The following is a 23,697-nucleotide window of genomic DNA, read 5'->3' on the forward strand; positions in this document are numbered from 1 at the left end:
AGTTGGTATTTTATAATATTTCCACAGCGAGAGTGGAAGGAAACAAGACTTCTGTCAGGTTTCATTTTGAGGATTTTCTGGTAAAGTTTGACTTGATCTGAATCAGTCAACTTGTAATCTGACTACTTGTGAGTCAATGTGTACGTCAGCTCTACAGCCGACGGGTTCAGAGGGTTGATCCAGTCTGGATCCAGGTTCTTTATAAGATCCTGTTTGTTTTGGATGACTGTCAGGTTTATTATTGAATCTATTTCGTATTCAAACCATCATCTAAGTTCTGCTCTTCAGACTCACAGGAGGCAGAAAGCAGAGAGGTCTGTGTGATCGGTTTGCTGCTGAAGAAGACATGATGTTCGTTTCAGCTGCTTCTGTAGTTAAAGCCTCCTGTGAGGCTCTGGGACGGTTCCTCCTGCTCAGGAAGCGAGGAGCTCCTGGTGGTTTAGTGTTTTTCCTGGCGATGGTTGCGGGTCCCCCGTCAGGATTCTGGTCTGGCTGCAGATTCTTCTTCTCTCTGAGGAAATGAGCTTTATGAGCCCAGACGGCTGAGAAACATTTATTATGGAAATCTCTACAGGAAGTCATGGAGGCCTTTGCTCGGCTTCCACGCTTCATTACAGCCAACATGTGAGGAATCCTCCAGAACCGTTCCTACAGAGACGCTGAAGCAAGTTCACACGTAGAACATGGTCCACATTTCATTCTGCAGTTCTGTCTTCCAAGTATTTATTTATCTATAGCATAGCTATAGCAACTATACATATATATACATATATATATGTATAGTTGCTATATTTTGCTAAATATTTTGCTAAAAGTTGTAATTGTTGCACAGCACTAATATTTCTTTTCTTGGTATGTTGGTCAGACACTATGCAACGCTGATTAGCGTAATATGTGTGGTGTTTGTTATAAATGTACACTACCGTTCAAAAGTTTGGGGTCACCCAGACAATTTCGTGTTAATTTTCAGTTTCTTCGCAATGTCTCTCATGGAATAGCTTCATTTCTAAGAACAAGAACAGACGGCGAGTTTCACATGAAAGTTCTCTTTTTCTGTCCATGTTGAGAGTATAATCCAACCCACACATGTGATGCTCCAGATACTCTTATGTAGATATTTCATTAAAAACCAGACGTTTCCACCTAGAATAGTCATTAACCACATTAACAATGTATAGAGTGTATTTCTGATTAATTTAATGTTATCTTCATTGAAAGAAACAGTGCTTTTCTTTGAGAAATAAGGACATTTCTAAGTGACCCCAAACTTTTAAACAGTAGTGTACGTTGGTACATAGAGGTGATGAGAAGCTGTACATGGAGGGACTTAGGACCCAGGGGAACGTAGGTGAAGGAAACAGGAAGAGACGTCACACAAACAGCTGTTCACCGCTCGCTGACGGTTCTTGTGTTAAAAATGTCGCTTAATAAAAAAAAAAAATGCGTTAACGCGTAATAAAATAATTGTCACCGTTAATTAATTAATGTGTTAACGCGATAATATCTCATCTTTTTATAAACGTTCATTCATGTTTTCATATTTTCACTGGAGATAAATTCAGTCCATTAATAAACACGTCGATCAATCAGCTGCTGAGCAACACATATTATTGGCTGCTGAAGGAAACTGTTGGACCAATCAGGAGCTGCGGTTCGTGGTTCTGATGTGAGGTCCAGTGACTCAGATGTGTTCTGGTCCAGGTTCAGAGTCCTCAAAGGGATCCGGACCTCCATCAGACTCTAAACCACATGTAAACCGGACCATTACGCTCTTTGTTTATGATCTCATGGAAACTCTTCTCCCGTCTGTTATGGTGCACATAACTTTATGAGCATCATTATCCTCAGACAGGAATTTATGAGCTCCTGAAGCAGAAATATTAACGTTACGAGCTTCTCAGGTGGAAACTGAGACTTTTATGGAGGAGTTGTTTTTCTTCCTCCTGAGGCTGAAACCTGCAGAAGGACGTTTGTGAAGAAGGTGAAGGAAGAATAGAACATGTGATCCTCATGTGTCCTCATGTGTCCTCTTGTGTCCTCTTGTGTCCTCATGTGATCCTCATGTGTCCTCTTGTGTCCTCATGTGTCCTCATGTGATCCTCTTGTGTCCTCTTGTGTCCTCATGTGTCCTCATGTGTCCTCTTGTGTCCTCTTGTGTCCTCATGTGATCCTCTTGTGTCCTCTTGTGTCCTCATGTGTCCTCATGTGTCCTCATGTGTCCTCTTGTGTCCTCATGTGTCCTCATGTGTCCTCATGTGTCCTCTTGTGTCCTCTTCCCTCTGCAGGGTGATCACCTACGAGTGCTGTCCTGGTTATGAGAAGATTCCTGGAGAGAAGGGCTGTCCTGCTGGTATGACCTCTGACTTAAACTTAAACTGAAGCTCTCTGTGCTGCTGTGACCCTGTTGCATTGTGGGAGTCGTGCTCTGACAGCAGGTCTTTGTGTGCAGCGCTGCCTCTGGTGAACATCTACAACACTCTGGGTGTAGTAGGAGCCTCCACCACTCAGATGTACACTGAACGAGCTCAGCTGAAGGAGGAGATCGAAGGTCCGGGCAGCTTCACCTTCTTCGCTCCGAGCAACGAGGCGTGGGCTGCCCTGCCCACGGTCAGTACCACTCCGCCGCTGAAAATAGGCCCCTACAAATGCCTCCTACCCAGAATGCACTAGCAACCATCGAGTAACACTGTAGCAACAACATCAAAGACCAAAGGATTTCTGAGTTCTTCCTGCAGAAACGATCAGATTTAACGGTTGAAAACGGTCTCAGATTGTCTTCATGCTCATTTCTCAGAGAAGAAAACACTTTAGTGATGCAGTGTGTTGTAGTTTCCATGGTGATGATACTCGGTTGTTGTTGTTGTGTTGCAGGAGATCCTGGACGCTCTGGTGAGCAACGTGAACATCGAGCTGCTGAACGCTCTTCATTATCACATGGTGAGCCGCCGGCTGACCTCCGAGGAGCTGAGACACGGGTCCTCCTTCGCCTCCATGTACCAGGGCTTCCACGTCCACATCCACCACTACAGCAACGGGGTCAGTGAACGCCTCACGGAGACTCCGGTGACGAGTCAGCAGAATCACTGTGTGCTGATGATGACGTGACATTTAAAGATGTCTCCTTCACCTCCTCAGATCGTGACGGTGAACTGCGCCCGGCTGATCAAACCCGACCAACACGCCACTAACGGCATCGTGCACGTGGTCGACCGCGTCATCACCGCCGTCTCCAACAACGTGCACATGCTCATCGACGTGGACGACGACCTGGAGACGCTGCGTGTGAGTTCATCGATTGACCGATCAATAGAAATGTCGCTTTTCAGTCGCTGACCTCCTGACCTTCGTCTCTGTGTCTCAGACGGCGCTGGCGGCTGCAGGTCTGACCACCATGCTGGAGAACGACGGTCAGTACACCATCTTCGCTCCCACCAACGAGGCCTTCGAGAAGATTCCTCAGGAGACCCTGAACAGGATCCTGGGAGACCCCGTGGCTCTAAAAGGTGACCGGCTGATTACTGGTCTTTGTAGTTTTAGACTATAAACCTGAGGAACTTGTTTCTGATGTCAGTCCTCTTGTGTACTTGCCTGCCCCCCCTCAGACCTGCTGAACTACCACATCCTGAAGCACATGCAGTGTGCCGAGTCCATCGTGTCGGGGACCCCGATGGAGACTCTGCAGGGCACCGTGCTGGAAGTGGGCTGTGATGGAGACCAGATGACTCTGAACGGGAGGGCCATCGTCACCATGAAAGACCAGCTGGGAACCAACGGAGTCATCCACTACATCAACGAGCTGCTCATCCCCGACTCAGGTACTAATCCTACCGCTAATACAACCACTGCTGCAGCACACACTGAAGCTGATACTGCATTGAACAGTTCTACTGTCAGACTGCAGCACATTCACACGTCACTGTGCTGCAGGAGCTACTCGTGCTGCTAATGCTGCATCCAACGCTGAGAGTACCTCAAACTACAGAAGTACTGCAGTGCAAAACAATACATCCACCGTCAGTAGTAGTTGTGGTAGCAGTAGAAGTACTCGCAGTACTATTCCACTTGTTCTTTTTCAGCCAAAGTTCTGCTGGAGCTGGCTGAGGGTTCATCTGTTGCCACGGCGACCAAGCTGTTGGTGGAGGCCGGTCTGTCCTCCCACCTGACGGGCTCCGAGGCTCTGACCCTGCTGGCTCCTCTGGACGACGCCTTCAAAGGTAACGCTGCTGACCGGGCAGGTCCGTCTCACAACTTCTCTTTTCTTTGTTAGTTGTACGTCCTCAGTACCCGTCTGTGTCTCTGTAACAGGAAGTGACACGACGATGACACCTGACTTGAAGAAGCTGATGACTAATCACATCCTGAAGGAGCGGCTGTCCTCCAAGTCTCTGTATCACGGTCAGGAGCTGGAGACGCTGGGAGGCCTCAAACTCCGAGTGTTCGTCTACAGAAACGTAAGAACTCTGATGAGTTTCCTCACCCTGAAGCGTGTTTGTCTCTGTTTTCTCCTGTTTTACGAACGGTGTTAGCGTTAGCGTTAGCTTCAGTTGGGTTGGATGGAGATCAGATCATCTGCTCCACGAGTCTCGATGCCCACTTCAAGACCACGTTAAAAACACAAAACCAAACCATAACTCTCGTGCACTTCAACAAACAAAATGCTTTATAACTCTTTTCACACTGAAAGCTTATTATTAATTCCTGATGAAAACCTCAATCTTACAGGATTACATTTGAACACGTCGTCATAATGTGATCATTTGCCTTCACGCAATGCTAGAACTTGAACGCATCATAATGTAACTCAATGCTACGTTAGCTGTTAGCTCCGTGATTTAGCCAAGCAGGACTGTGCTGCCCACCTGTTGCTAACAGCTAACGTTGTTCACAATGTAGCATTATCAGCGACATCTTGGTTGGTCTCGAGTCCTGATCCAGGTACCTATGGTACTCTTGGTAATGTAGAAAAACCAGTATCCACTTGTTACCAGAGATTCAGTTGTCCTGACGAACCGTAACGGAGTTCGTCTGTAACCGGACCGAGACCAGCTCTTCAACAAGGTCTTGGTCCGGTTGTTTTGGTCCGCACCAAAGTAGGATTGCTGTTTTCACATCTGTCGAAACAAACCTACCGACAGGGGTCGCTTCAACCCAACTAAAGAAGGCCGGAGTGAAAACGTAGTCCTGTTGGACAGCAGGTTTGTTGACTTGAACTCGTATTACAGCTCTGAATTCTCAGATGCAGACACCTGGATCCTGGATCCTGGATCCTGGATCCTGGATCCTGGAGTGAAGCTTTGTTGGAAATTGACAAACATCTGGATCGGTGTTCAGACAAACTGGATCTGTGACCGGATTATGTTTGAGTCCTGGTCCTGGTTTCGTGTTTGATGTCAGAACCAGAAACAGCTTGTTCATCTGTTTTTGTAATGAGACTCAGTGATTTTCATTTTCCTTCACATTCATTCAGAAAGAATCAGACTTTCCCACATCAGCTGACTCACTCCTCGTCTCCCAGCGGATCAGGTATTTAGTCTGTGTTGCCTGTTGCTGGGCGGATTGGGCGGCTCGTCTGTCCTCATTGGTAATAAATATTGTCTCTTGATCTCTGATGGTTTCATGAGGTCTCTGAGGTTTAACAAACCCAGTTTCTCTGTTGGATCAGTTGTGCTGATCAGGATCTTTAGTTTGACTTCTGAGGTTTTATATTTTCATCTAATGATGAGTCTGAGAAGTAACGTAAAACTTTATTTAAATTTTGAAATCATTTTTCAAAAGCAGCAGGACTGCAGGAGATGTGGTGAGTGTGAGCACGTTGAAGCCTCATCACTGCGCCCACATGTGGTGATGAGTCATCCAAAGTCAGTGGAGGCGTGCATTTCATACCTGGGCCTTCACTGCTGCCCTGCAGCTGAACCACCTCATTGTGACGCCACAGCTACGGTTATTATTTTAGTGTAAAAATGAATGAAAAACCTATAAATACACTAACGTCAGAGTGCAGATAACGTTATATGAATACGTGCACAGGATGCTGAGTCATTAACGGACAATGCATTAAAACAACTGGGAGCTAAAACACGCATTCCACCGCACACTGAAGAGCACCATTCAGATATTATTCACATCAGAGGAGCAACATACACCATCAACATAACACCACAGACACATGAACACAGTAACGCTACGATCACTCCTCCAGCTAATACACCAGACCTGAGCTCCTTAGTGACGGATCACATGAGTCCACTTGAACACACATGAATCTTCAAAGACGGTCACTTTAACACTTTAACTCAAACTAAACTTTAACACTTTAACTCAAACTTCACTTTAACACTTTAACTCAAACTTCACTTTAACACTTTAACTCAAACTTAACTTTAACACTTTAACTCAAACTTAACTTTAACACTTTAACTCAAACTTAACTTTAACACTTTAACTCAAACTTAACTTTAACACTTTGACTTAAACTTAACTTTAACACTTTGACTTTAACACTTTAACTTAAACACTTTAACTTAAACTTAACTTTAACACTTTGACTTAAACTTAACTTTAACACTTTAACTCAAACTTAACTTTAACACTTTAACTCAAACTTAACTTTAACACTTTGACTTAAACTTAACTTTAACACTTTGACTTTAACACTTTAACTTAAACACTTTAACTTAAACTTAACTTTAACACTTTAACTCAAACTTCACTTTAACACTTTAACTCAAACTTCACTTTAACACTTTAACTCAAACTTAACTTTAACACTTTGACTTAAACTTAACTTTAACACTTTAACTCAAACTTAACTTGACCACTTTCCTCTGGTTTCTGGTTGTACAGGTGACGTTGCTCCTCTGGTTTCTGGTTGTACAGGTGACGTTGCTCCTCTGGTTTCTGGTTGTACAGGTGACGTTGCTCCTCTGGTTTCTGGTTGTACAGGTGACGTTGCTCCTCTGGTTTCTGGTTGTACAGGTGACGTTGCTCTGCTGGTTCTGTAATCCTTAGCACGGTTTACTGATCGGTCAACATTGTTTAGTATGATGACCGAAGCTCTTCAAGTTGTCCAGGTAACAGAACACCTATGTGAACATCTGTAATTGACAGCGTTATTGATCGTGTAGTGATCAGTCTTTGGTTTGAGGGTTTGAGGGTTTGAGGTGGTCTCTGGTGGTCTCTGGTGGTCTCCACAGTGGCTCTACATGTTTCAGGTCTTGGACTCGTGGGTGGCTCACATTTCTGCTCAGTAATGAACTCTGCAGACCACAAGAAGTTTCCTGCTTCCCACGGCTGCTAAATCTTTCCAGACACCAGAAGTAGGCTGCCGTGTGTGTGTGTGTGTGTGTGTGTGTGTGTGTGTGTGTGTGTGTGTGTGTGTGTGTGTGTGTGTGTGTGTGTGTGTGTGTGTGTGTGTGTGTGTGTGTGTGTGAGACAAGCTTTAACAAAATAGCTGCCCTCCAGGATCTGATGTGGAGTCCAGAGACCCACAGATAGTGTCCAACATAAGGACATAGTTATCGTACATACACACATATATATATGTATATATATATATATATATATATATGTATATGTATGTATGTATGTATGTATTAGGGCTGGGCAAGTTAACGTGTTATTATAACAGTTTTTTATTTTTCATTATTCATCTCTGACACACATGAAGATAAAGTTGTGAACACGCTGAATATCTATGATCAGAATCATTATAACTGTGTTATAACTGCTGCTGTGTGAAGAGAATCCTGCTGTTAACAAGAACCTGATGAGTTTAAAGTGTTTAAACCAAATGTTGTTGACCTTTAGTTCATAGAGCAGCACTTTAACATAGAAGAGCTCAACACACTACTTTAGATTCATTATTGAATTTTGATATAACAATGAGATTAATCACGATTTTAAAATGTTAGTCGTTGCCCAGCACTAGTATATATACATGTATATGTATAATATACATGTAATATACATGTATATGTATATATACTAGTTTAGCACTACAGCACTAGTGTACATCTTACATTCATGCAGCAGCGTCCTCACACAGGAGGCCGTGTTGTCCTCGTGTTCTCAGCTGTTCTTTGTTCCGTCTGTAGAACCTCTGCATTGAGAACGCCTGCATCGCTGCTCACGATAAGACGGGACGCTACGCCACCATGTTCACGGTGGGCAAAGTGCTCACGCCACCGATGGGAACCGTCATGGACGTCCTGAAGGCAGACGACCGCTTCAGGTGAGTCTACTCGTATCTACTCAGAGGTGAAGCTCAATGGAGCAGCAGGACCTGACTGTAGCTGGAGCTCTGACATCAAATCTACTGATTATTTTCTCTATTAACCAAATAAATGAATAAATGAATAAATGAATGTCGTCACAATGATCAGGAGCCCAAAGTCACAGTTTCATAACGTTTGTTTAGTCCAAATATCAACATTACTAATACGTTCATATTATTAACATCATTAACATTCAAACTAATACATTAACATGATTTACATTATATATGTAATACATGGAAGGAAAAACACAAACATGTTGTTTTCATGTCCACTACTTGATGAACAGACTCATTGGTGATGTTGATTAATGGTTCTGTTGTACTCGGGTCAACTGGAGATTCATTTGTGATAAAAACCTCATTTTTGTTCAAATCTAAATTTGTAAAGTAACTAAAGCTGATAAATATAGTTATATAGATAATATAGTTGGGTAGAAGTAGAAATATTCAAATAAAGTACAAGTACCTCAAATGTGTTCTTAAGTACAGGGCTTCAGGAAATGTACTTTGTTACTATCCATAGATGGCCTACACACCAGTACACAGCAGTACACACCAGTACACAGCAGTACACATCAGTACACACCAGTACACACCAGTACACAACAGTACACACCAGTACACACCAGTACACAGCAGTACACACCAGTACACAGCAGTACACACCAGTACACAGAAGTACACACCAGTACACACCAGTACACAGCAGTACACAGCAGTACACATCAGTACACACCAGTACACAACAGTACACACCAGTACACACCAGTACACAGCAGTACACACCAGTACACAGCAGTACACACCAGTACACAGAAGTACACATCAGTACACACCAGTACACACCAGTACACAACAGTACACACCAGTACACACCAGTACACAGCAGTACACACCAGTACACAGCAGTACACACCAGTACACAGAAGTACACACCAGTACACACCAGTACACAGCAGTACACAGCAGTACACATCAGTACACACCAGTACACAACAGTACACACCAGTACACACCAGTACACAGCAGTACACACCAGTACACAGCAGTACACACCAGTACACAGAAGTACACATCAGTACACACCAGTACACACCAGTACACAACAGTACACACCAGTACACACCAGTACACAGCAGTACACACCAGTACACAGCAGTACACACCAGTACACAGAAGTACACACCAGTACACACCAGTACACAGCAGTACACAGCAGTACACATCAGTACACACCAGTACACAACAGTACACACCAGTACACACCAGTACACAGCAGTACACACCAGTACACAGCAGTACACACCAGTACACAGAAGTACACACCAGTACACACCAGTACACAGCAGTACACACCAGTACACAGCAGTACACACCAGTACACAACAGTACACAGCAGTACACACCAGTACACACCAGTACACAGCAGTACACAACAGTACACACCAGTACACAACAGTACACAGCAGTGATGTTTCCCAGCAGACCTCTGTGTGTGAGAGTATTTAAACGTCTTGAAGTATTGGTTCATAAAGCAGCGAGCTGTCGTCAGACTCAAGTCTCTGAAGGTCATGTGAACATGTGGAGTGTAAAGTGTTGATGCTGGAGAGACTCAGACCGGCTCGTACAGGACTAACAGGTCTGGGATCACTGCTGTCACTCAGACCTCAGACCTCAGTCACGTGATCTTGGTTTAGATCAGAGGAAGTGATGTCATGTTGAAGACGTTGTGAGACCTCCTTCCTGTTTCAGCCTCCTGGTCGGAGCCGTCCAGACCGCCGGTATGACGGAGCTGCTGAACCAGCAGGGGGCGCTGACCTTCTTTGCTCCCACCAACGAGGCCTTCAACGCGCTCCCTCGGCCCGACCTCAACCGGCTGATGCGTGAGTGATGCTGAGTGATGCTGAGTGATGCTGAGTGATGCTGAGTGATGCTGAGCACTGAGGCTCCATGAAGGGCTCGGTGCTTGTGAACGTGTTTGGCTCCTTCTTTGGTTCCAGCTTTCAGAAGCGTTTGTGTTTATGTGACTCACAGTGGAGTCATGTCTCTGATCAGGTTCATATAAATATAAACCGTCTGTGCAGCTTCACTCTATAAACATTAAAGACACAGGAATGAACTGGTGTTGACGTCTAGAGAAACGTTCCTTTATAACCTGACGGGCTGCGTTAAAGAGCTTCTGATTCAAAGCTGTGAAATGTGATCACAGCTGATTCTTTATTGTTCATTTTTCTAATCTATATTTATGTTTCTTGACTGTTTACAGTACTTTTATTTTTCTATGTTTATTATTATGACAAAACACCAAATAATAATTCTGATTATAAATCATGTTGACATTTAAATATAGGTAAATAATATAGAATTCGTCTTTTTGAAAGTGCTTTTTTCACAGAAATTCAGTTTGAAAGATTTATTGACTAATATTAAAAATGTTTTTAAAATGTAATGAGTTAATGAGAAACCAGATCAATGAGCAGACCTCCAGTCAGTGTGTTGTTACCTGCGTGTCTGTGTCCAGGTAACGCTCAGGAGCTGGCGGCTGTGCTCCGGTACCACCTGGGGGAGGGCATGCTGGTCAGTGGAGGAGTGGACGGGTCTCACACCAGAGTCAAACCTCTGCAGGGAGAGAAGCTGGAGCTGGGCGTGGTCAGTCGGCTCTCCTCACTCATCGCTCGCTCTGATTATTGATCGCCGATCGGAGCCGATAACAGATGCTCTCTCCTCTGTGTGTTACAGCGTAACTACACGGTGTACGTCAACAAGGTCCCGGTCGCTGACGCAGACTTGATGGCGACTAACGGAATCGTCCACGCCGTCAACAGCATCATCAAACCTCTGCGTGAGTCCAGCTGGACCCTTCACATCGTCTGCATAGAGTCTCACGTCGTCTGCATAGAGTCTCACATCGTCTGCATAGAGTCTCACATCGTCTGCATAGAGTCTCAAGTCGTCTGCATAGAGTCTCACATCGTCTGCATAGAGTCTCACATCGTCTGCATAGAGTCTCACATCGTCTGCATAGAGTCTCACATCGTCTGCATAGAGTCTCACATCGTCTGCATAGAGTCTCACATCGTCTGCATAGAGCAGGGGTGTTCAATTAAAACTCCAAAAGCTCCAGATTGAGAAAGTCTCCTCGTGCAAAGGTCCGGAACATTACCATAATATCTAACTTGCGCTATTTAGTGCCATATATATATTCAAGAAGCCTAGTATTAGTAACGTCTCTGTGTAGTCAACAACTGTCAAATCAAATATAGAAAGTACTCAAACCGATAACAAGTTAATTATACTCTGTGTGCGATACTCATCAATTATTATTCTTAGTTTTCACATTTAACTGGATGGATTATAAATAATACATAGAAATACATAAATAAATGTTCTTCTCTCATTTCAAGTAAAATAAGGGCTCCATCTAAAAATAAAATACACAAAAAAGAATTTTTGAAAAACTTGCATCTTAAAAGAAAGTGCTTAGAAAAATGAATGAAGGTGAAAAAGTGAAAGTGTGGCTGGTCTCAGTCAACTTTATAAAAAACAATCTCTACACATCTCAACATCGTGCCCTCAGTTCAGACTGGAGTGTTATGTGTGTGAGTGGTATGTTTGGTCTCGTAGTGGCGTTTCACATTAGCGCATTGAATAATAGCCACGGTATCTGAACATATGAGACAGAGTGGTTTAGTAGCGCCAACAGGAAGAATTAACAAATGAGAGTCGGTCCATTCTTTGTTAAAAGCTCTGTTTTCACGTTCTACTTCTCTCTTTTTAGAGCACGCCATGTGAAACTGCTTCTCCAACTTACTTTTCCCGCTGCTCTCGCTCCCCATCTCTCCTGTCTGTGTGCAAATCTCACTCGGCTCACGATGCGTTTCAGAAAACAGATATTGGAATGGCTGAGTAGCGCCACCTGAGATGATTTACAATGCATGTGATTGGTCGGTGTATTTCCTGGACTGCTGACAGAGTGCCATAAAGGCTAGAAAAGCTGTGCAGGTTAAAATAGAAGCGCTCCGCTTCTATAATTCTCAATTATCCATCAGTTATACGTCCGGGTCCGGATAGGACAGCGTCTGGGTCCGGATCCGGGCCGCCTATTAGTGACCCCTGGCATAGAGTCTCAGCTTGTCTGCGTAGAGTCTCACATCGTCTAAATAGAGTCTCACATCGTCTATATAGAGTCTCACATCGTCTATATAGAGTCTCACATCGTCTATATAGAGTCTCACATCGTCTATATAGAGTCTCACATCGTCTATATAGTCTCAGCTCATCTGCATAGAGTCTCACATTATCTGCGTAGAGTCTCACATCGTCTATATAGAGTCTCAGCTCATCTGCATAGTCTCACATCGTCTATATAGTCTCACATCATCTGCGTCGAGTCTCACATCGTCTATATAGAGTCTCACATCGTCTATATAAAGTCTCACATCGTCTATATAGTCTCACATCATCTGCGTCGAGTCTCACATCGTCTATATAGAGTCTCACATCGTCTATATAGAGTCTCACATCGTCTATATAAAGTCTCACATCGTCTGCATAGAGTCTCACATCGTCTGCATAGAGTCTCACATCGTCTATATAGAGTCTCACATCGTCTGCTTAGTCTCACATCGTCTGCATAGTCTCACATCGTCTGCTTAGAGTCTCACGTCGTCTGCTTAGAGTCTCACGTTGTCTACATAGTCTCACATCGTCTGCGTAGAGTCTCACATCGTCTGCATAGTCTCACTTTATCTGCATAGTCTCACATCGTCTGCTTAGAGTCTCACGTCGTCTGCTTAGAGTCTCACGTTGTCTATATATAGTCTCACATCGTCTATATAGTCTCACATCGTCTGCTTAGAGTCTCACATTGTCTATATAGTCTCACATCATCTGCGTAGAGTCTCACGTTGTCTATATAGTCTCACATCGTCTATATAGTCTCACATCGTCTGCTTAGAGTCTCACGTTGTCTATATAGTCTCACATCGTCTGCGTAGAGTCTCACATCGTCTGCATAGTCTCACTTTATCTGCATAGTCTCACATCGTCTGCTTAGAGTCTCACGTCGTCTGCTTAGAGTCTCACGTTGTCTATATATAGTCTCACATCGTCTATATAGTCTCACGTCGTCTGCTTAGAGTCTCACGTTGTCTATATATAGTCTCACATCGTCTATATAGTCTCACATCGTCTGCTTAGAGTCTCACATCGTCTGCTTAGAGTCTCACATTGTCTATATAGTCTCACATCATCTGCGTAGAGTCTCACATCGTCTATATATAGTCTCACATCGTCTATATAGTCTCACATCATCTGCTTAGAGTCTCACATTGTCTGCTTAGAGTCTCACATTGTCTGCGTAGAGTCACATCATCTACGTAGAGGACGTGGGAAGTCTGGGTCACCTTTACATTGCACAATGAAGCCTGCATGCCGGCCCGTCATGGCAGGAGCCCCGTCTGTTGTCACCGACACCAGCTTTTCCAATGGTATGATTTTCGCCACTAAGAAACTAGTAAAAAGTCTTGTCTATAGCCGAGGGGGGATCCAACCCTCCGAGGTGCGCAAGCGTCTCCTGGCGCCCGCGTTCAAACCCTCAGTCTGGGCCTTTTCGGTCGGATTGCATTGCCCCGCCACCCACGAGTTGTTGCCCCGTGGCCTGTTCCGAGGACTGACGGACCTGACGACGGGTAGCGCCCGCCATTCGGAACCTGAAAACCTAGTGCGGTGCGGCGGCCTCGTCCTGGCTGTCCGCCGTGTGCCTCCGGGTACCCAACTCTCTTATGACAAGAAATATTGTCATTTTAAAATCTACGTTAATGCGTTTTGGATTAAAAATGAACAGCGTGACTCGTGCTACTTTTAGAACATGCCTTGCATGCACATGACTCACTGTGTTGGCGACCTCTGGCGTAGAGTCTCACGTCATCTGCTCCGGTTCTGTCCGCTCTCTGGAAGACGTTTGTCTTTGTGTCTCTGCAGCTCCGAAGGTGGACAGAGAACAGGCCGATGGACCTGCAGCTGCCTTCAGACCGGCGGCTTCCTCGATGGTGAGAACACGAACGCTTACTGGTTCAAACTAACTCTGTCCACTTCGGCTGAGTCACATGACCTGTGTCACTCTTACAACATGAAAATACATTTTATTATGAAAAAACTGTTTTATATAATGAGATCCGCATCATTTCATTTTGACGTCTAACTCTAGTATATTAATAATAACAATAAAAACAACAATGATAATAATGATGACTCATATTTCTGCTGCCCTTCTCTCTGTCTCACAGGTGGACTCCAAGAGCTTCAGGAACGGTGAGTTTCTTCTTTATCGAGTCTGAGCTTCATCAGAACCTGTCGAGTCTCTAATTGTCGGTTTATGTTTCTGTCCTCAGACGAAATGTTCCAGAAAGTCGTCCGCAGTCGCTCCAGCAGGACGATGACCCAGTAGAACTCAGAAGAACATCTGAGGAACCAAAGAACACAACTGGTGCTGGTCTTGAAGAAAAAATCCCCCTGAAGTCTTTTAACATCTGAAACAGAAACGACTTCAAACCACTTTTATAATAATGGATCAAACACATCAATTTATATCAGCTGGCTTTAGAATGTGAGCGCTTCACGTTTCACTGTTTTCTGAGGTCTGAAGGATTCCACAACAGAAACTGTTTTCATGTAAATGAACCTGATTCAATGATCTGATTCACAAAGATCAGCGCTGATCGGGTAGGTATTGATTGTTTTGTCCCATTATTAGTTGTATTATTATTTGGTTTTCAGTAATGAGATTATCATCATCTCTGGGGATTTCTATTCACTTTGTGGAGAAAGAAGAAGAAATGTTTTTATTATAATTTTTACCGACTGTTGTTTTCTTTGTACTGTAAAAATGTCACTTCTGAAATCCAAAGTTTGAACTTTCACATGGAAAACGTTTGTAAAGTGTGTTGTTCTTGTTGTGTACTCTGTGTGTTGTCGTCCTGCAGCATGTCAGCAGGTCTGAGCTCAAACTAACAAACCTGTTGATTCATGGAGCTTTTTAGGATGTTTTTAAATAAAACCAAAAAACTAGCTCTAAAGACGTTGTCTGTCTGTGTGTGTGTGTGTGTGTGTGTGTGTGTGTGTGTGTGTGTGTGTGTGTGTGTGTGTGTGTCCTGTGTGCTTCCTCTCACTGATCAGAGTTCTGAACATTGACGTGATCCAGGTGAGATCAACAGAACTTCTTGTTAACGTCTCACTGAGAATCTTCAGGTTCCTCAGAATGTAACAAAGTAAAAGAGCGAAGAATGATGAACGTCTCCATGGTTACAGGACATGTTAAAGATGGACGTATCGTAGCAGTTAGTCACTGAGACCTTTACTTTGAAACCTTTGAGACCTTTACTTTGAAACATTTGAGACCTTTACTTTGAAACCTTTGAGACCTTTACTTTGAAACATTTGAGACCTTTACTTTGAAACATTTGAGACCTTTACTTTGAAACATTTGAGACCTTTACTTTGAAACATTTGAGACCTTTACTTTGAAACCTTTGAGACCTTTACTTTGAAACATTTGAGACCTTTACTTTGAAACCTTTGAGACCTTTACTTTGAAACCTTTGAGAACTTTACTTTGAAACATTTGAGACCTTTACTTTGAAACCTTTGAGACCCTTACTTTGAAACATTTGAGAACTTTACTTTGAAACATTTGAGACCTTTACTTTGAAACATTTGAGACCTTTACTTTGAAACCTTTGAGACCTTTACTTTGAAACCTTTGAGACCTTTACTTTGAAAGCTTTCAGGTCTCAGGTGAAGCTCATTTCAGAAGCAAAGAAAACAGAAACAGAAGATTTAAATGTTGAATCTAGAATATGAAGTTAGTAACAGTGAAGACTTTCTTTCTAAAGTGATGAAGCTGCAGAAATCTAGCGTCTACTTTGAAGTAACTTCATCTTAAATCAACACATTCACTTTATTAAATCAACTCATTCTGATTTCCTGTCGGCCTCAGTTTCATGTTCTCCTTCACTGAATATATTTATATAAATATAATGTAGAACACGTTTCACATCACTGATGTGTTTGTGTTGAGATGAGTGACAGCAGCAGGAAATCCAGACCAGCTGCTGCAGGACGTTAGTCTGACACACACACACGTCTGTGTATATATATATATTTATATATATATATATACACACACACACACACACACACACGTGTATATATATATACACACACACACGTGTATATATATATATATATATATATATATATATATACACACACACACACACGTCTGTATATATATATATATATATATATACATATATATATATATTGTGACGACCCCTCCCTTCCACCAGGGTCTGTGTCCTGTGTTCTCCTCAGTCTTCCAGGAGGTTAATCAGCCCTGATGGGTTCAGCTGCAGCTCCTCCTCCCGCCTCCTGTCAGGAGGAGCTGGATGCTGCTTTGCTTTCATTTTTCTTTAGTTAGTGATACTTTCAATAAATCTCTATTTATTACTTTTATACTCGTCTTGTCTCCCTCATGTTGCGGTCTTTTGAGCCGGGTCGTGACAATACAGTAGTAGTAAAGTAAAGATATTATTGTCTTCATGATTAGAAACATGTTTTCCCGCCTTCTGTCCCGCAGAGGGCGCTGCAGGCTGAGCTTTCTGCTTCCGGTGTGTCACATTAAAATCAGTCCGTCAGACAGCAACAACAACACATGTGAAGAGACGCGATGTTGTCAACTTTAAAAGAGAGAACCGGGGAGGTTCTGTTACCGGGAGACGAGTTCTCCTTTGAGGCCGACGACAGCATCTCTCTAACGGGCCCCGTTAGACCGGAGAAGGTGGTGTGTGGACCGGGTCTGAGGCGGAGCGGAGACCGGCTGCTGGTGTGTAAAAGCGGCGTCCTGCGACACAAACAGCCCCACATGTTCTGGATGGACTCGCAGCAGAGGAGGGTGAGACTTTAGAGAGTCCGTTCATACACCGGCATGAAGCTCAGGATCTGTTGAGCGAGTCGTCTGCATGCAGCAGGGCGTCTACAACTTCCGGGACTCCATCTGGAAATCTCGCAATTTAAGGTTTTTCCTCGTCAGCACACGTGAACGCGTCATGTGACCGGATGTTTGGACAGAATTTAAATCATTACAGATCGGTCGTGATTTCGGCTCAAAGATATTTGTTCAGAAGCTGCGCGTTGGGTCATTAAAGTTCATCTTTTTGAACCGGGCGCGCTGTTATGACGTCACTCCGTCCGCCGGCTTCACAGCAGCGAGCAGCGGGAACCGGTTCTGAAAAGTTCTGTTTAATAATAATGACGTTCTGCTCGAGGAACCAGTTCTACGCCGAACTTCTCAGGAGACCAAACCCATTAATGAGAGCTGTTAAAGTTTGCTCTGAACGTTCAGTGCGGTCAAATAAAATGTGTCCGATTTAAAATAGTTGTATATTTAAATGGAGTTCAGCGTTCCCCAATAGAAGTCTGTAGTAAAGTGTGACACTGGTACTGGAGCAGTGCATCATGGGAGCTGAGTCTGTCCCTCTGTGTCCTCAGTATGTCCCCGCTAAAGGTGAGACCGTCATCGGCATCGTGACGGTCAAAGCAGGAGACGTCTTCAAGGTGGACTTTGGAGGAAGTGAGCAGGCGTCTCTGTCCTACCTGGCTTTTGAGGGATCCACCAAGAGGAACCGACCCAACGTCCAGGTGAGACCCTGACCCCGCCTCCGAAAGGTCCGGGTGAGACCCAGAGGGGGGTCACACCTGTTACCTGTACAGGTGGGTGACCTGGTGTTAGCTCCTCCCTCCCTACGTGTTTAACTCCTCCCCCCTGTGTGTTACCTGTACAGGTGGGCGACCTGGTGTTAGCTCCTCCCTCCCTACGTGTTTAACTCCTCCCCCCTGTGTGTTACCTGTACAGGTGGGCGACCTGGTGTTAGCTCCTCCCTCCCTACGTGTTTAACTCCTCCCCCCTGTGTGTTACCTGTACAGGTGGGTGAGCTGGTGTTAGCCCCTCCCTCCCTACGTGTTTAACTCCTCCCCCCTGTGTGTTACCTGTACAGGTGGGTGAGCTGGTGTTAGCCCCTCCCTCCCTACGTGTTTAACTCCTCCCCCCTGTGTGTTACCTGTACAGGTGGGCGACCTGGTGTTAGCCCCTCCCTCCCAACGTGTTTAACTCCTCCCCCGTGTGTTACCTGTACAGGTGGGCGACCTGGTGTTAGCTCCTCCCTCCCTACGTGTTTAACTCCTCCCCCCTGTGTGTTACCTGTACAGGTGGGCGACCTGGTGTTAGCCCCTCCCTCCCTACGTGTTTAACTCCTCCCCCCTGTGTGTTACCTGTACAGGTGGGCGACCTGGTGTTCTCTCAGTTCCTCATAGCCAATAAGGACATGGAGCCGGAGCTGGTGTGTGTGGACAGTTCAGGACGAGCCAATGGGATGGGAGTGTTTGGAGGAGGAGGTCTGGTCTTCACGGTCTCTCTGGGACTCGTCAGAAGGTAAACGTCCTCAGATGTTTGTGTAGAAACGCTGTCCTGAGACTCCAGGATCACCTGGTCTACTGCTGACCCCCCACAGTGAGGTCATGTCTCACCTGGTCTACTCCCCCCCAGACTGCTGACCCCCCACAGTGAGGTCCTTGCTGACCTGCAGCAGCTGTTCCCCTGTGAGCTGGTGGTCGGGATGAACGGTCGTCTGTGGGTGAAGTCCTCCAGCGTTCAGCAGACGCTCGTCATCTCCAACCTGCTTCAGAGCTGCGACGCCATGACGGCCCAGCAGAGACGCCAGCTGTTCAGGAGGGTGGCACAGGGGGCGCTGTAGACCGCATCGGACCACCTGCTACACCTGTAGATAAACCTGAACCGGCTGTAGACCACATCGGACCTCGGGTACACCTGCACCTGGTTCCACAGAGGGCGTCTTGTGTTCAGGTTCTGGTCTCGTAGACTTTGACTTTTCTCTCAGTAAATTAACCTTCAAACCTCTCAGCTGGTTGACTTTCATCAGAGGAGATGAAGATGAAGAAGAGTTCCTGTAGAACATCTAAATGTTGGTTCTTCATATTAAAGGAACGTTCCACAGTTTAACACACGTTGGTAGAATGTTGTGTTCTGGTTTGTGTTGGTAGAAAGAGGAACGTTGCTGCAGCAGCATCCCAACATGCTTCATGTTTCATGTGATGAAGACGCTCCACGACGTCGCTGCTTATTACACATTATTGATCAGAGCTGATGTGAGTCCATCGATTGTTGAACACAATTCATTTCATCATCAATCATTAAAATGTTTGATATTTTTCAGCAAACTGAGTTTGTTTTTTTCAACTTTAAATCTTCAGACCGAACGATGAGAAATAATAAAAGGTTTTTTTCATAAACATTTATTTCAAATAGATTTAAGCAAAAATATATTTTTTTTTTACAACTTTTTTCTTTAAATCACTTTTTATACTTTATGTGCATTTAGAAAAAAACACAAACAAACCTCACAAAGGATGCTGGGAAAAAACACTCAAAACAACCAGACCAGACCGGATCAGATCTAACCTCTACATGTGAACAGGGTTTTTAGGGTTTTTAGGGTTTTATAAAATAAAAGTGCAAATAAAAAAAATCTGATTTGAAACCAGTGTTCTGAAGACAAAAAAATGTAAACACTCTGCTGAATACATTCAGAGAGACAGACAGACGGACGGGTGGAGGACAGACGGACGGGTGGAGGACAGACGGACGGGTGGAGGACAGACGGACGGGTGGAGGACAGACGGACGGGTGGAGAACTTTAGTAACGAACAAACGCGTCTCGTCTTGAACACATCACAGTGACATCAGAACTTTGGCAACACGTCAGGCTGAAAATATGTCAGACATCTTGTTGATGATGTCACAGAGGAGGGGGCGGAGCCAGGAGGGTTCACATGACGTGTTTCTGGATACCCGGGGTGAACTCTTTGGCGTTTGGGTTCAGACTGCTGTTCATCTGGAGGAGAAGTATTATTAATATTGCTACTAGAGGTGAGGAGTGTTTCCAGGTGAGTCAGTGAACGTCACACTGTGTCCTCCTTAGTTTCCTCGGACCCTGAACTCACCACGAGGTCTCTGACCTGCAGCTGAGGGAGGTCTCTGGACGGGATGAACCACTCCCACTGCTCCTCCTCCTCCAGCATCTCCTGGAAGCAACGCTCCATGAACTCCTCCTCCCACAGCTCCTCCTCCACCTGACACGCACACATGTAAACATCATGTTAGTCATGTTAACATGTTAACATGTTAACATGTTAGTCATGTAAATGTCATGTAAACAACATGTTAAGTCATGTAAACATCATGTTAGTCATGTAAACATGTTAGTCATGTAAACATGTTAGTCATGTAAATGTCATGTAAACAACATGTTAGTCATGTAAACATGTTAGTCATGTAAACATGTTAGTCATGTAAATGTGTAAACATGTTAGTCTTGTAAACATGTTAGTCATGTAAATGTCATGTAAACAACATGTTAGTCATGTAAACATGTTAGTCATGTAAACGTGTTAGTCATGTAAACACGTTAGTCATGTAAACATGTTAGTCATGTAAATGTCATGTAAACAACATGTTAGTCATGTAAACATGTTAGTCTTGTAAATGTCATGTAAACATCATGTTAGTCATGTAAACATGTTAGTCATGTAAATGTCATGTAAACAACATGTTTGTCATGTAAACATGTTAGTCATGTAAACAATATGGTCTCACCTGCTGGTTGAACTCCTCCTCGTTCTCCATCCACATGTACTCCGCGAACGGGTCCTGGTCTTGGTCGGAGATGAACTGTCCGCTCAAAACCACCTCGGTGTTGATCGTCATGCTGAGTCTCGGGTCTCTCATGTCTTCTGACGGTCCGACCTGAGATACAAGGACACAAGGACACGGTGAACACCCGAGCAGCAGCTGGTCCGGTCTGTCAGGTTCTCTGTGATGGCCGCTGACAGACAGACGACCGTGAACGCACCACAACAAGAGGGTTACGAGGACAGAAGACAAACATGCAAAGTCTTCATATTAATGTTATTTATATATATATATATATATATATTACACTAACAGGAGCTGGTCTAACCTCACAAACCCGGTTCCCCCTCACAACAACTCTGTAATGGCCGCGCTGCTTCTTGTTTGTTTACATAGGTGATGTCACGCCGTGCTCGCTCTGTGATTGGACGAACCGCTCTGGTGCCTTCACGTGCTCACACGCACTGGAGAATCGGAAAGTAGAGCTCTTTAACCATTCATATATATATTCATATATATATATATATTTTAATACCAACACACAGACTTTGACATAAATTAACATTTTAAAACCTTCTACCAGATGTTTTAAATCTTTTGACATTTAGTACAAACATCTGTAATAATAGTTTGTCAGGAGTTGTCATGTAACACACATTCTGTGTGTGAATTCTTTGTCTAAATATTAATTTAATATAACTTAAATATAGAGTCGAGGTGTAAACACACATCCGGTCCAGTAGGTAACAGCACACACGGATTATATCGTCGAGTTTTTACAGTCAACCAAAGAAGAAGAACACGAAGAAAACATCGCGATACTTCAGTCTTCTCGTCCTGCGCTGTGTGGTTAGCTCAGCTTGCTCACATCTACGCATGAGGATAAGGTAACGTAGAAGTTTAGATTCACTAATATATAATCTATATTAGATATAGATTATAAACTGCACTAGCTAACAGATAGCATTAGCTAATGACGTTAGCATTCGATATATGCTAAAGAAAGCTAGTACCGTTAGCTTAGCTGCTAGCACACAGAAGCTCTCGTTTCCTCTAAATATTAGTACACATGTTAACTTATATATATATATAAATATATATGTAGTATAAGTTAACATATAATATATATATATATTATATGTTAACGTATAGCTTCTCAGTGGTTGAACGTTACTAAGTACATTTACTTAAGTGCTGTACTTCAGTTCACACTCGAGGTACTTGTACATTACTTGAGTACTTCCATATTCTACTACTCTTACATCTTATTCATAGTTAATTTCTGTTCATGTCCAGTGAGAACCACGTGTCTCCAGATGTTTCCTCGGACTGATGAAGTGTTTCTTCTTCACGTGTTATTAAACTTCTAAAGTTATGTTCTCAGCAAACCTGAAGACAGTTGTGTCCTCCAGTAACGAGCTGATGACGTATGGTGACGAGGATCCGTTTGTGTCTTTTATCCTCCACGCGGTTTCTCCTCTATAGACCTGCTGCCAGCTCTGGTGCTCAGTACTGTAGTACTACAGCACACAGTATTATAGTATTACAGTACTACAGCACACAGTACTACAGCATACAGCACACAGTACTACAGCACACAGTATTACAGTACTACAGCCTACAGTACTACAGCACACAGTATTACAGTATTACAGTACTACAGCACACAGTACTACAGTACTACAGCACACAGTACTACAGCACACAGTATTACAGTACTACAGCCTACAGTACTACAGCACACAGTATTACAGTATTACAGTACTACAGCACACAGTACTACAGCATACAGCACACAGTACTACAGCACACAGTATTACAGTACTACAGCCTACAGTACTACAGCACACAGTATTACAGTATTACAGTACTACAGCACACAGTACTACAGTACTACAGCACACAGTACTACAGCACACAGTATTACAGTACTACAGCACACAGTATTACAGTATTACAGTACTACAGCACACAGTATTACAGTACTACAGCACACAGTATTACAGTACTACAGCACACAGTATTACAGTACCACAGCACACAGTATTACAGTACCACAGCACACAGTATTACAGTACCACAGCACACAGTATTACAGTACCACAGCACACAGTATTACAGTACTACAGCACACAGTATTACAGTACTACAGCACACAGTATTACAGTACCACAGCACACAGTATTACAGTACCACAGCACACAGTATTACAGTACTACAGCACACAGTATTACAGTACCACAGCACACAGTATTACAGTACTACAGTACTACAGCACACAGTATTACAGTACCACAGCACACAGTATTACAGTACTACAGCACACAGTACTACAGCATACAGCACACAGTACTACAGCACACTATTACAGTACTACAGCATACAGCACACAGTACTACAGCATACAGCACACAGTACTACAGCACACAGTATTACAGTACTACAGCACACAGTACTGTAGCACACAGCACACAGTATTACAGTACTACAGCACACAGTATTACAGTACTACAGCACACAGTACTGTAGCACACAGCACACAGTATTACAGTACTACAGCACACAGTATTACAGTACTACAGCATACAGCACACAGTACTACAGCATACAGCACACAGTACTACAGCACACAGTATTACAGTACTGTAGCACACAG

At 43.8% G+C, this 23,697-nt stretch overlaps 3 protein-coding genes across 3 annotated transcripts in view; 2 read left to right on the forward strand and 1 right to left on the reverse strand.

The window, feature by feature from the left end:
- Nucleotides 1–15,345, forward strand: part of tgfbi (transforming growth factor, beta-induced) — a 20,926-nt gene extending 5,581 nt beyond the window's left edge. Inside the window, exons 3-17 of the mRNA XM_079167398.1 lie at nt 2,286–2,350; nt 2,450–2,607; nt 2,872–3,036; nt 3,136–3,282; nt 3,362–3,503; nt 3,603–3,815; nt 4,077–4,214; nt 4,306–4,451; nt 8,094–8,230; nt 10,028–10,158; nt 10,797–10,924; nt 11,015–11,117; nt 14,258–14,325; nt 14,563–14,587; nt 14,668–15,345. Of these exons, the coding sequence (XP_079023524.1) occupies nt 2,286–2,350; nt 2,450–2,607; nt 2,872–3,036; nt 3,136–3,282; nt 3,362–3,503; nt 3,603–3,815; nt 4,077–4,214; nt 4,306–4,451; nt 8,094–8,230; nt 10,028–10,158; nt 10,797–10,924; nt 11,015–11,117; nt 14,258–14,325; nt 14,563–14,587; nt 14,668–14,723 (1,822 nt within the window). The 3' untranslated portion in view covers nt 14,724–15,345. The remainder of the gene's footprint in view (nt 1–2,285; nt 2,351–2,449; nt 2,608–2,871; nt 3,037–3,135; nt 3,283–3,361; nt 3,504–3,602; nt 3,816–4,076; nt 4,215–4,305; nt 4,452–8,093; nt 8,231–10,027; nt 10,159–10,796; nt 10,925–11,014; nt 11,118–14,257; nt 14,326–14,562; nt 14,588–14,667) is intronic.
- Nucleotides 15,346–16,986: 1,641 nt separating this feature from the next.
- LOC306701950 (exosome complex component RRP40-like) lies at nt 16,987–19,516 on the forward strand. The gene is made up of 4 exons (XM_079167405.1): nt 16,987–17,228; nt 17,825–17,974; nt 18,613–18,764; nt 18,879–19,516. Exons 1-4 carry the CDS (start codon nt 17,004–17,006, stop codon nt 19,084–19,086), a joined length of 735 nt encoding a protein of 244 aa, XP_079023531.1. The 5' UTR covers nt 16,987–17,003; the 3' UTR covers nt 19,087–19,516.
- A 111-nt stretch (nt 19,517–19,627) lies between these two features.
- On the reverse strand, nt 19,628–21,450 carry LOC306701952 (polyadenylate-binding protein-interacting protein 2-like). Its single transcript, XM_079167407.1, has 4 exons — nt 21,370–21,450; nt 21,006–21,155; nt 20,354–20,482; nt 19,628–20,244 (listed from the first exon to the last, which is right to left on the reverse strand). Exons 2-4 carry the CDS (start codon nt 21,135–21,137, stop codon nt 20,179–20,181), a joined length of 327 nt encoding a protein of 108 aa, XP_079023533.1. The 5' UTR covers nt 21,138–21,155; nt 21,370–21,450; the 3' UTR covers nt 19,628–20,178.
- Nucleotides 21,451–23,697: the final 2,247 nt, after the last annotated feature.

Source organism: Pholis gunnellus (assembly GCF_910591455.1).
Source record: "Pholis gunnellus genome assembly, chromosome: 10".
In the NCBI taxonomy this organism is placed as follows: domain Eukaryota; kingdom Metazoa; phylum Chordata; class Actinopteri; order Perciformes; family Pholidae; genus Pholis; species Pholis gunnellus.